The following is a 13,724-nucleotide window of genomic DNA, read 5'->3' as shown; positions in this document are numbered from 1 at the left end:
CGTTACAACCAGTGTATGCAGAAGACCATCTCTGAATGTGCAACATGTCAAACCTTGAAGCAGAAGACCCGAGAACAGGAGACTGAAGCTAATATTTGCACAGAGTCACCAAAACTGGAGAAACAGAAGATTTGGATAAACGCTGTCCAATCTGCTGAGTCACATTCAGATGGTAGGGCCAGAATTTAAATGAGATGAAATCATGGATCCATCCTTCCTTGTATCAACAGTTCAGCCACCTGCCGCATTTTCTTGCTGCACTTAATGCCACACTTTGATCGTCAAAATTACCAGCTGAGTATCGTTTAAACACCGCAGCCTACCCAAGCATTGTTGCTGACCACAGTTTGTGTTTGTGACTGCACCCAGCATGATAGTGCACCATGTCGCAAAGCACAAATGATGTCAAATTGGGCTCTTGAACATGACAATGAGTTCGCTGTACTCAAACCGCCATAGTCACCAGATCTCAGTCCAACAGAGCACCTTTGGGATGCGGTGAAACGGGAGATTTTTGAAAACAGAAGCAGCTTTTCTTCCTCTTGTGAAATAACAATGATCTGACCTCTTTTGTCCAGGGACAGTTACATAAATGAAGCCATGTGTAAAGATGGAGGGGGATTCTGTCTTTGGAGGAACTGATAACAACTCAGACACCTGATGCCCAGAGCCAAACCCGAACACTATTGTTGTAATAGTGTCTGGGTTTGGCCTCGAAACACTTATTTAATCTTGAACAAGGACATGTTTTCATACATGTATCAATTCATTTTTAGGGCACATCTTAATTTCGCCCATCCTGTGACTGAACAAAGGAATGTTTAATTGTATTTTTGGATGCATCATAAAATTACATAATTGTACTTGTTTAAATTCCCAATTCTGCTTCATACCTCTGGGACTGGAAAGAGAGCTAATGAGGGACCGCAGTTGTTTATTGAAGCCTGGGATTGTTTATCTTCAGCCTCTAAGTACTCTCACCGCAGTTGCAGCACATATTTGCTGGCACACGAGGGAGCCAGAAGCAAGAACAGTTTAGGCGTGAGCGTGGCACTAACACGGTGCTGCTTGTTGGATAACGAACTGCAAGGGAGCAGGTCTTGGTGTGGCATTTGAACTTAGCAGGTACATGCTTAAATAAAATCTAAACAATCATTAGTCTGTAAAGATTTGTTCATCTTTATAACCTCAACAGTCTTTTCCTCATTTCTCAGAAACCTAGTCTAGCCTGGTATTTGTGCAAAAGGCCAGACCTGTAACTGAGTCTGAAATGGCTGTAGAGGTCAGAATACATCAGTAGAGGCATTCGGATCACACCTGTCCACTCTAATTTCACAGCACCTTCATCTGCCCGGCTCCTGCAGCGCCCCTGGGCTGCAGCAGCTCAGTCCTTTCGTTGTCAACAGCAGTTTGAACCCAAGTCCTGCTACATGAGATAATCTGTCGGGGTTTAGCTGCAGCAAGAATCCACCTTAAGTTCTGCTAAGCTCTTACCGTCCTTGAGTTGGGCTGAACAACTGGTACTGGAGACAAAAGAAAGTACACTTCTTCAGCTGTATGGACGAAGGGGGTGGGCAAACATGTAAAATAAACCGCTCTGACATGAAGAACTCACACATAAATGAGTGTTTCACGTGTTAGTGTCTTCCATGATCATTTCATTTTTTCCCTTTCTAACCATCACAGCCACCAGGATACATTTAAAGGTTGACTTTTAATTTCATTCATATTTCACTAAAAAAGGAGAGACCAAACGTGATGAAGCTGTGAAATGTTTTACAGCTGCATCACATTTAACTTTTGATTCTTGCTCAGATTCTTTGCAGTAAAGCTGAGATGCTACAGAATTTGAGCGAAGAAGGCGCAAGGATAACACTGGTTATCGCCTTATCAGCTATGAGCTAAACATACCAGTTTGGAGCACAGCCTGAATGTAGTCAGCATCCTAAAGGGATTAATGCGACTGATATTTTTAGATTTTACTCCAGAGTTCTCCGCAGCACTTTCCCTGTGGTTATATTTAGCCTAGAGAACATGCGCGGCATGACTCGATTTGGGCCGCTCTCTGACGCTGGTGGTGGAAATGTTCAGGCTTCAAGGTGACAACGAATGACAAACACATGAATATTCATGAGTGAAGAAAGACACTTTTTAAAAGACATTTTAATTTATTCAAATGAGTCACGATTTAAGGAAATGTCTGCTGTGCTGTACATCGTCTAGTGTAGCAATTCCTCTCATTTTATATTTACATGCATCGTGTACTTATTAAAATTACCTGTATAAACTGACCTATGCGCAAGATCTGGAAATTTAAAAACTCTCTAGAGTCTCTAGAGTCTCTAGACTCAGCCCAACAACCAAAACAGCATCATCTCAAACTAAGAAAGGAGCCCCGAGTTAGCGTTTCAGGGCCAGTATAAAGCAACCTGTGCATTCCTGGTTCAGGAATTTATTGCTCAATCTGTCTAAATTTTAATCTTTTATGTGCAGCAATGAGCTGCTTTTTCAGCGCTCATCTCTCCCTCAAAAGCGAGAGTCTCCATTTCTCACTACAAGCAGAGGCTCCCAGCACCAACAGCAGAGGGACTCACTGAATAGGTTTTTTGTATTCTTCACTCTCTTTCATTTAATTCTATATTATAAATTACTTACATACAATATTTTCCTTTCTCTCTGTGCATATATATATTTATATATATATATATATATATTTCTTTATATACAATACATACAATTGTAACAGTTGGTCTTATAAAACTAAAACATTCAGTGTAAATGCAATCCTAATTGTCAGATTTAGGATCACAACAGATGACTAAAAAAACACAATTATGTCTGCCACATGGCAGGGCTCGCAAAATTTCAAAATCCCTGGTAGCCCTTCGGGCAGGGACTCTTCAGTTTGGAAGCCCAAAATAAATTTAAGTAGCCCGAATAAAAAAGAGAGCAAATTTTTTGATTGATGTTTTGTTTCCTTTACAATATTATACTTTAATGTATAATATTGTAAAGGAAACAAAACATTAATCAAAAAATTGTTGAAACACAAATTACAACATTGTATAAAAATTACAATCATCAACTCAAATACTTGGTTCAAATTGAACAGAAATTTCTATGAACTTGTAAGAACTGTGTAGAACATGAATCAGTCTGTGTCAGATCCTCAATCTGAAATTTCCACTGAAGTCACAGGTAAGAGGCAAGTGGAACCAAGATCTAGGCCATTTGCTTTTTGAAGTTTGCAAAGACTGCTAAAGTGTGCCAGTGGTAGTTCACTCTTTGCAACATAGTACGCTGTTCTAAACAGATTTTCAGGTTTATTTTTAGTATGTTATTTGCAATTGGTGTTTGTTCTGGGAAAGATATTGCAGACTGAGCAATAATGCATTTCTTGCATTTCTCATGGGTTCTAATGGGGGCCTTTCTTAAAATTACTGGTCCCAGTAACAAAGGCGCGTTTCGACTCAGAAATCGAGGGAAAACCAACAACACAGCCGGCAGAACATTATGTTATTTACACGGGTGCACATAAGTGGTCCGCATGTGCGCATTCGTTGTCAAAATAAAAGACGCGCACCAGATAAGAAGTTGCAACGCGCGTTTGCGTCCATATAAAAGGCAGTGTTTTTGTCCGCTAGACTGGGATTTTCACGGCACATTCTGCACCACATCTCTGTGCGTTCATCATTTGTTTGAAGCCAGCTCACCTCCTGCAACCACTTTTCCGAGAATACGCGCTTCTTTTGTGGTTTGGACTCCTTCTGACATTTCTTTGGAGGTGGAGGAACATCACAGTAATTGCTTAAAGGAGCTTCTTCGACATCTTTAAGAGTTCTAAACAAATGTCTGTCCTCCTCCAGAAAATCTTATGTACGCAAACACGCGTAGCAACTTCTTATCTTGTGCGCGTTTTTTATTTTGACAGCGAATGCGCACCTGCGGACCACTTATGTGTAGACCTGGTTATTTAGCTCGTCATGTTGCAGCCACAGAAATTCTTTTGTCCATGAAACCATAAAGCTGCACTTTCTTTTTGCCTTATAGTCTGATTTGTCATAACTTTTCCGTTTTGTGGTAAGCTTTTCTTTGGCTGTCACTTCTTCACGCTGACCTGTCTTATTTGGCTCAGCAGAACTAAAATATATATCCTGCTGCTTTTACACACGCACTCACATAACGCTCAGCGATTCTCTGCGCGATCAACCTCTCACATGTTTAAGCTGCGGGAGATTTCACTTGTCATGTTTGCATAGTAAGCTAACGATTGATAAGACGATGTCAGAGGAATTGGTGCGCAAATTATCATCACTCACCAATCAGTGCCGTCGCTCTCTATACACAGTTCGCGCGATTGCAAAGTGAAAGCAAAAAAACAAGCGCAAATTCAAACGCGATTTCAATATGTCACATATTGACAGTGGCTCACCGATGCCAATGACATAATTACCCAGCTACGTTTCCGACAGAATACAAAAGCATTGACATATATTTTTCCTTCCTACAATAGCCCGACGGGCAGGGCAGAGATAGATTTTGGTAGCCCGACTGGAAAAATCGCTAGCCCCGGGATGTCGGGCTAGCGATTTTGCGAGCCCTGCATGGTGTTAGATAAAAAGCACTTTCGTCGTAGAAACAGCGTGATCTGATGACAGCAAGGAAAGTGCTCTGAAATTCTACAGTTCGCTACAAATGAACCTCCTCCAATTCTGTTGAACGTCTACATGTGTGGTTGTTCCTGTTTGCTTGTAACACAACACTGCTTCAGCTGGTAAAACCACACTCGCTGAACCTCTTCGACAGGAACTTTATAAAGTAATAAGGTAGTTCTGGCACAAACATATTGCTTTAACTTGCTCCTCTTACTCCTCTAATGTGTGTCATTAATGAAAACTTTAGTAACGCTTTCTCCTAGCAGTCATTTATGGTCAAAGTCGTTGCAAAGCTACAACATTAGAAAAGAAAAAGAAGCTGTGAACCTGAGCGACAGTGCTCGAAACACATTGTCAAATCCTTCATACTTTACTGCTTCCCTATGCCATGGACATCCTTACAAGAGAGGGACGGTGTGCCTTTCTCGACAGACACTCGTGTTCGCCTCTTGTAAAACCTTTTTTCTTTTTTACATGAGTTTAGAAAACAAAATACTGAATGTTAACACGGTTGTTTCATATCAAATGTGGCTGCTCACAGCATTGTACACGTGCCAGACTTCTTGTCATCATCGAAACCTCCTCCACCTTCTTTCCTGTTGGGATCATTGAGCTCATCAAATAGTCCAGTGTCGATCATCTCCTGCTGCCATGGGATGGGTACAGCGCCTGTGCTAAACTCCTTGAAGAATTTCTCGTCATTGGCGTCGAACTCGATGCCCTTGATCTCAGAGAACTCGGCAATGTCACCGGTGTCCTTGGCATAGACAACGTTGGGCTTGGGGACCCATGGAGGGTCAATCAGCCCTGCCTCCAGGCGGGGAAAGTTGATGGTCTTGAACCACTCGTGTTTCCTGGGATCCTCCATGTTGTTCCTAATGAAAAGACAAAAAATACACTTCTCCATCAAATTTTGTAAATTGCAATGTCCGATCCATGTGGCAACTCAAGGGCGGCGTTTAGACATCCATTATACTAGCATTAAGTTCACAATGGCAATAAACTTCTTGGATAAAAGAGCCACTTACCTCATGCCCAGACGCTCATCCATTTTCTTCTTGAGGAAAAGCTGGATGATGTCCTTGGTTGTTGCATCAAAGCACTTGTGCTCCCACTTTGGCTCCTCATTTTGGATGCGCCTCTGCACCTCTTCCTTCTCAACCTTCTCCTTTTTGCTCTCAGGGCCTTTAAAAGGTGTGTAGCCAGCCACCATCTCATAGATACTGCAGCCCAGGGCCCACCAGTCCACTGATGTCCTGTATGGGGTTTTGGTCAGGAGCTCAGGGGCCATGTAGGCTCCAGTACCAGCCTGGATGAAGGACGAATATGAGATTCAAATACAAAAAACACTTCATTAGATATTCTGACTTAATGGAAGGTGCTTCATATTTATTACGAAACTTGAAACTTGTGAGACCATTTAAGGAGGAAGCACTTAACACCAAGCAAAAAGTAGGTATAGTATTATACAGCATGTGGCCATACCCCTCAACAGAAGAAGAGAGCTAAAAAATCTTTAATAAGGCTTTACATCTTGTCTCTTTAACTTTCACCTGTCACTCTACTCCCAACTTTCTCCCTGCCCTTCTGCTCCCATGTCATCCTTGCTTTCCCTATATGACCCCACATGTAGCCTCGGACCAGGAGCTTAATCCTATTGCTAAGCCTACTACCTGTCAAGAGTTGTGTATGTCTATGCACTGACAGAGCTGTCCGGCCACTTATATAAGGGACAGCCATTTCTGGATACTATAGCTGTCAGCAGAAATAATACCAGACCGCACATAGCCATGAATTACTAATGGACATATACAGTAAACTGATATAAAACTTAAAAAGCTACTGCAAGTAAACAGTAGGAACTACAGGATTCACTATTGGCTGTTACATGTCTGCCCTGTGACTGACTTTACTGTTTAAACATTAATTATGTATTTTATATTACAAGACACCAAGCATGCAAAACTAGTGAAATGCATTCATTTTCCAATTTGCTCCCTGTGCAACTATAAAAAAAACCCCACCCATGTATGAACACTCATGTCATAAATTTTAAATCAAAGTTCATCTGATTTTAGTGTGTTTTTAGTGTTTTTAAAGAACCGTTCTAGACGTGTTTGCAAACTAGCACATCTAAACATATTCAGCGTACGTTTTACCTGGATCTGTCAATCTAATCTGGGACAGACTTGTGTAATTCCACTAAGAGGATTAGGGGTCCAAAGCCACCCTTGCCTGTAAAGGTTAGCCTAGTCACTTTGGCTGGCTGAGGAGCATCAGACTACGTGATAATGAGCTTACTGGACTTTCATATAGCCAAGAGCTTACTCTTTGCTGCAGCAAGTAAGTCCTAAAGAAACCCTGGTCCTTAGATGTGTACAGTGGGGTATAATTTAGTGTTAGCATTACCTACCGTTTGTCAAAAACATGTTTTTGTCAGGAAATCACAATTATTATTATCATTTTAATTAACTATGCAACTACTGGTGTGACATTGTGAACTCAGTGAGAACATTGTATCTCTATTTCCTTTTCTTGGGAGTAAAGCAAGAGACTGATATGCTATGTATGTGCTGTTTAAAGACAGTGCAGCACAGCTAAGGTGTCAGAAATAACTAAATCCCTGTGACCAGATTCTTCAGGGAGACCTTCTTACACTTAGCAAGCGGTACTTTTAAAAGCACTGCACCTGCAAGATCTCTAACATAACCACAGCACAAAATGGTGGCCTATAAATAGCCCAGCTATAATCTGACCGCTAAAGGATCAAATGACTTATATAATCGATTCAGAGACTCTCATCGCACAGATCCTTAAGGAATCCAGTAATCCCTGTCCGGATTTAAAGTAAACGCCAAACCAGGACTGACATCTGTCCAGTATCTTACCTCCACCTGTCTTCGGATAATTTAAAAAGACGTGGTGGAAATCAAAGCTTGTGTATGTATATGAGTTGACAAAAATATGTCTATAAGAGCATGAGTCAGCACAGGATATTTTGCGAGCAGCAAAATATGCCTTATGCATTGACTAACAGCCCATTTATGGTAGATATTTTCTACCGTTCTTTGGCTGCCCACTCATTCACAAGGAGTCACCACAGTGGGTAGTTCCACATGTTTGAGTTTTTTACACTGGATGCCGCTCCTGATGCAATCCTCCTGGAATTAAACCAGGGGTCTTTTGCTTGTTAGGGAAATGTGTAAACCACTACACTGTGGAGCTACTATGAAATCCTATAATCAGTCCTGGCATCATATGGCTGTGGCTCTAATGCTAACAGATTTCTAAGAGCTTAAGAGTGAAACTCAGTGTACTTGTTGTTCTGCATCTTGTTAAAAGTGGAAAAGAAAACCTGCCATCTAAATTTATAACATCACTGTCGTGTGGGACATCTACTCACCATCTGGGTGACAGTCTTCTCTGGAATGATTTCTATGGCCAGACCCAAATCTGAAAGTCGGCACTGGCCTTGGCTATCAAGCAACACGTTCTCTGGTTTCATGTCACGATATATTATATTCATGTCGTGCAGGTGCAGAATGCCAGTGGTGATCTGCGCTGTGTAGTGGATGATGCGTTTCATCTCAATGCCCTTGTCCACACCCTTGCCATCGTAGCCCATGTTGTAAATGTGGTACTTGAGGTCTCCTCCATTCATCAGGGTCATGACAAGGCACAGGTGGGTCTTGCTGTCATAAGCATACGCCAAGTTGACCAGGAACAGGCTGTTAACCTTCTCTAAGATTTTCTTCTCCAACAGGGCCATCTTCTCACCTCCCTTCTTCTTCAGACGCTTTTTACACAACTTCTTGCAGGCATACATCTGGCCCGTGTTCTTGACCTGAACAGCACATACCTGGAGGAAAACACGTTACTTGTTAGGAATGTTAGCTTCCAGATGTTAATCAAATCATTTTAATTCATTTTACTACAAAAAAAAGCCTGGTCTCCCAGTACCTTACTGACTGATCGGATAGCTCCCACTCTCTACTTTAGTATTAACAAAATGTACACAAGAAAATAGATGTGACTTATCCTTTAAAAATTAAATGTTCCTATTTCAGAATTTCACACTAAATATGATCATAAATAATTTTAAAATCCAGAGAGTGGTGCAGGACTTATTGTTTAAGATGATAATCTAGCTTGACCCTTGCCAGTGATGCCTTGACAAATCTGACACCTCTCTTGCAGTCAAGGCCCACTATCTGAAAAGTCACTTCACTTATCATTGTTTATAATTCAAAGGTGATTTCTACTTTACTAGCTAAATGAAAAGACTGGACTCATTGCTTAACTCTCAACCACTGTGTATGCTGATTTAGCACAAAGCAATAACAGTTACAGCAAATCTTCACCAGGTTATCGCCAAAATCTCCACATTTACATTAAACAGATATAGTATAATTTTTTGGTGACTAAATTGCTCTTTGGACTTCTATTGTATTAATTTTCTGAGCAAGTTGCATTGTTATATGTTTGTTTATTTAAGCCTGTTTGTCAGAGCTTGACTTGACAGTAAAAAAGTTCCTCAGGGTTCAATTGTGGGTCCTCTATCAGTGCATTAGACACTGTCAGCCTAAGCCACGATGAGATAAAAGCATTTTTACACACATATATTTTTGGTGCCTCTCAAGACATTTTATTTTTGCCGTTTACATAATTTCATACTGCTCTCCACTAATCCACTAATATAATTACTGCTCAGTTAATATACTTACACAGCAGTTTTTTTCTTTAAAAATATAATATTTTAAATTAAAGTGCACTTTCAGTTACTGAGTTGAAAGCTTTCATATGTTCTTTAATCCTCAGGTGTTTTGAAAAGACACAATCCCTAAACCAATTAAACAAAGTAATACCTTGTGAAACGCAAGACAAAATTTAAGCTGTAATGCCTGGTCAGTCTTCATGGTCAGTCTCAGACATGTTAAAACTTATGTGATTTACTTATATGTGTAATTATGTGTGGAGCACACCTCTGCAGCTTAGTTTAGCTTCATTCATACTCTATGGTCATAATGGGATGACTCTTGCAACTCAAATAAATTAATTGAGATGTATTTGCATGCTTACCTCTCCAAAGCCTCCTTTTCCTAGAGTTCTGAACTCATAGAAGTATTTGTCACTGACGGGTTGTTTCTCGTACTCCTTCCACTGGAGGAATTTGTCAAAGAACGGGCTGGCCTGATAATCTGTGAAGGGTTTTCCTTTCAGAAATTCTCGTACACCCTCCTGAACCTTGCCTTTCATCACCTCCTCGAAATTGGCATCGGTGACAGATTTGCATTTGTCAGCAGCCTCTCCAGTAAGAAATGTCAGAAAGCTCTTGGAGTCAGCCTTGCAATACTTGGTCATGATGTTTTGGCGTGCCTTGTCTTTTGTTGCTCCTTCAGCCAGATCCCAGTCATACAACTCATCCAAGAACTCTGCGGCAAGCTTAAACTCATTGTTACTTGCAAGGAACTCGCGGAAAAACTTTTTGCCAATAGGCTGCCTTTCACAAATCATTGTAAAGTCCTTTTCAATGGTAGATCGTACTGACGTGCACGCCTCAGGCTTGGGGAGAGACAAGCTGCGACGCCGCTTTTTCATCTCCTTGTCATCGCCACCCTGAGCTTTTAGGTAGGCCGTGTTGGCCACCAGGTTATCCAGTCCCCCCATGTCACACATCTTGACAGCTGTATGTTGTCTGTCCCCTCTAAGAAACTGGGTTCTTCAGTGGGTGCAGATGGATACCCTGACACTTTCAGAATGTGTGTCTGTGTGACGGTGCAATTTGCTCAAAAGCCACCGTGCAAATGAGCTTCCTTACCCAGTCTACCCACTGACACACCCAGTAATTACTCATTTAGAATTAAATACCAGGGAGGGATTTTGGCTTAAGGATCTTTGTGTGGTCTATTCAAGGATGCTGAGCACGGAAAGGGAATCGTAAGCGGGCTCTGTCGTAAGAGGCTTTGTAGCCCTATATATTTATTCATGGTGTTCAGTAGTCTTTGAGTAGTTCAGTGAGTTCTGTTGACTATGCATTTAATGTTGAGGTAGTAAAAGATCAGAAATAAGCATAAAGTACTCTGGGAAGAGTTAGTCACGATCAAGCAATGTAGTTCATCAGCATCCTACTTTTTTCTCTTTCCCCTCATCCAGACTCAACAGAGCAGATACATCAGAGAGCTTGCTGCTAATCTGTCTGCTTCTTTTTTTGCCATCACACTTTCATTCTCATGATTCACCTCATTCATCACTGATCAGCACGTCACAATGACACCTACTGAGGACATTCAAGAGAACGCTTACCACAAGACTCTGTTTTCTTAGACAACAGCCAAATGTTTGCTTAGTTCCTGTTTAGGGTGTTATCATTTATCCACAATACGATTTTATAGCTCACTGATCTGAGTAGCTGTTGAACAGACATGTGGAGCAGACCATCATAAATTAATCTGTTGCATGTGAAGGCTAGAACACTAAGTTTTGAATCTTGAAAATTATAGCATATACATTATTTGCTGTATATAATGTCAAATGCAAATTACTTTCTGTATGAGTAAAAGTCAACAGAGAGAAAAACACACATCAGTAGTGGTCCCAGCTTTGGAAGTGTACATGTGTCAAAGAAACATACAGGATTGGATAGGTGTGGCTCCAGTAGCTCGGTAGTGATCAATTTATAAATGCCTGACAAATACGACCTTAATCGTGTGAGCGACTTGGCTACCACCTAACAGAGAGACAACAAAGGAAAGGCCAAATATGTATATTAGTCAACCACTGATATTTTTCTAATTGCGATAAATTTGCTATATTAGGGTACATTCCAGTGCACACACATAGATATGTATATACAACACAGATAAATATATAATTTATACCATAAAATAATATGCATATGTTATAAATGGTATAATAAATGTATTAAGTCAACATTTTAATTTAATTGTTGCAACTTTTTCTTGAAATTAAAGAAAAGTTTTGTATTTTCCTTTTGTGACTGTTGGCAGGAGTCCTACCAGCCAGCTATAATAATGCAGGCTAATTCAGTACAATAAACCTTGGATAATATTAGCTAATCCTTTCTCAAATGGCCTCAAGCTCTCAGTGCCCCACAGAAGATCAAGAGCTTTGCTTAGTGTTTGAAATCTTCAATCTTTAAACTTTTGTTTTTCAAAAAGACCACAAAGAGCAAGCAGTGTGGCAGGGCAGGAAATCTCACAGCAAAAACAGTAGTTTCCTTAGCGAAATTTCAATTTGCTGTAGATTTGTCATCTAAATTTGTATGCAGTTACAATGAGGAAAGACCTTAATTAAACTTAGACCTTGTTCACTGGTAATTCACTAAACTCTAACTAAAAATAATTATATTGGGATCCACCTGCTGAAGAAAACTTTAAAGTAGTCAGCAAGTCAAAAGTCAATCATCTTGTAAATGGATCAGTGTCTGTGAAGTACTTTAAGCCTCCTGAGGGGATGAAAAGAGACCAAAGGTTTCATCTTTTACTAGGTCAGAGAAGTCAGAGTAAGGTAAGCTGAAAGATCTACGGCCACATAGGTTCCCATTTACTTTACAAACAATCTCTCCTGATCCAGCCAACTGTCACGGAGCTCATGAACTCCTTCAGACAAACATATGTATGGCACCAGCCATAACCAAGTATGCAAGTGAGATTAAAAATAAAGCAGAAGAACATACATTCTTCTATTTTGTATGTTTTGTATTGTATTGAACATACAACTTTTGAAATTCTCTGGTTTACATAATTAATCTCTGAGCAGCCTGCGCCTTGAACCTTAGGATAATTAGCCTGGCCTCAGGTAGTAAAGGTTAAGATAGGCAGAGCATTCTCATCCTGTCTCCCACATGGTCCATTATGTGGTCTTTACGTGGTCTGACTCAATCCTCTTACCGCCTTTTCAAACCACTCCACAAAAAGAAGAAGTGGATAGATAATATTCCCAGAGCAGCAGGTTGGAATACCGTAAAACAAAGATGTTATACAGGGGGAGGGAATTTATTTTCAGAATCAGAATACTTTATTAATTCCTAAAGACATTATGTGGTTACATGTGTTTTTCTGGGACAGCTTACACATGAAGCATATAGAAAACCCTAAAATATTAAGACTTCATGGTCTATTGTCCTCTCTGTTCCTTCTTAGAAAGCTTCAAGACCAAAAACCAAAAGCTGAGGTGTAGATGCTTTAGATGGAGACTCTAAAGGCAGCCTGATGTAGAGGTAATGGCACATGAAAGCCCCTATAAAGAGTGACCACTTCTTATAGAAGGGGGAACTGACTTTGGATGATGGTGGTGAAGTCTGCTTGAGCCTTTTGATTTCACAGAAATTTGAAAACATCATCTTTGATCCAGTCAAAATAGAAAGATATATAGATATATATGTGTGTGACTGAAACAAATAACTACCCTATCAAAAATGCAGCATAAACTGCATCATCAGTTGTGAACAAAGACACAGATAGACGGCTGCAGAAACCACAGAGGAGGTGTCGTTCCTATTATACGTCTGCGCCCACCATCCATATTTAGTGCATTGAATTGCAGTGTCTCTGACACAAGTCTGTGCAGTCACAAAAATAGACAAACATCTGCAAAGACCCTGGCAGTCACCAGCTAACAAAGAATTTAGCCTACTCAGGCACACTCACTTCATGTGAACCAAAGGTTTGAATTTGCTGGTGAAGAGAGGAAATGAGTTCACCACCAGATTACCATCTGGCAGCGCGTCAGCTAACATGGGTGACTTTGTGATTCTGATTGGTTATCATGATTTTATCAGGAAGACTAAAGAAAGCAAAACAATCAGAGGAGCGCTCATCTGCAAACCGAGGAATTTTAAAACAAAACTGTCTGAATGACATCATGAACTCAAGACTCAATGGGAAGATTACTAAATAAGAGTTCTAACTTTTATGATCTGAAACCTTGATTGTAGCAAAATGAGCCATAGATTCCCTTCTGTAATCATGCATCCATCAGACAGTAGAGTCACTTGGAAAAACCCCATAAGATGATGAACGTGACTTCTAGAAGCTGTAAGTCAGAGTC

The 13,724-nt window shown here is 40.4% G+C and overlaps 1 protein-coding gene across 1 annotated transcript; it reads right to left on the bottom strand.

Moving 5' to 3' along the window:
• Window positions 1-5,114: 5,114 nt before the first annotated feature.
• On the bottom strand, window positions 5,115-10,411 carry grk7a (G protein-coupled receptor kinase 7a). The gene is made up of 4 exons (XM_006786816.2): window positions 9,735-10,411; window positions 8,059-8,514; window positions 5,684-5,964; window positions 5,115-5,530 (listed from the first exon to the last, which is right to left on the bottom strand). The coding sequence occupies exons 1-4, from the start codon at window positions 10,329-10,331 to the stop codon at window positions 5,191-5,193; spliced, it is 1,674 nt and encodes a 557-aa protein (XP_006786879.2). The 5' UTR covers window positions 10,332-10,411; the 3' UTR covers window positions 5,115-5,190.
• Between the last annotated feature and the right edge of the window lie 3,313 nt (window positions 10,412-13,724).

Source organism: Neolamprologus brichardi, chromosome 18 (genome assembly GCF_056152115.1).
Source record: "Neolamprologus brichardi isolate AB-2024 chromosome 18, ASM5615211v1, whole genome shotgun sequence".
In the NCBI taxonomy this organism is placed as follows: Eukaryota; Metazoa; Chordata; class Actinopteri; order Cichliformes; family Cichlidae; genus Neolamprologus; species Neolamprologus brichardi.
The sequence above is the reverse complement of the archived record's forward strand: the minus strand, read 5'-3'. Positions and strand labels throughout refer to the sequence as shown.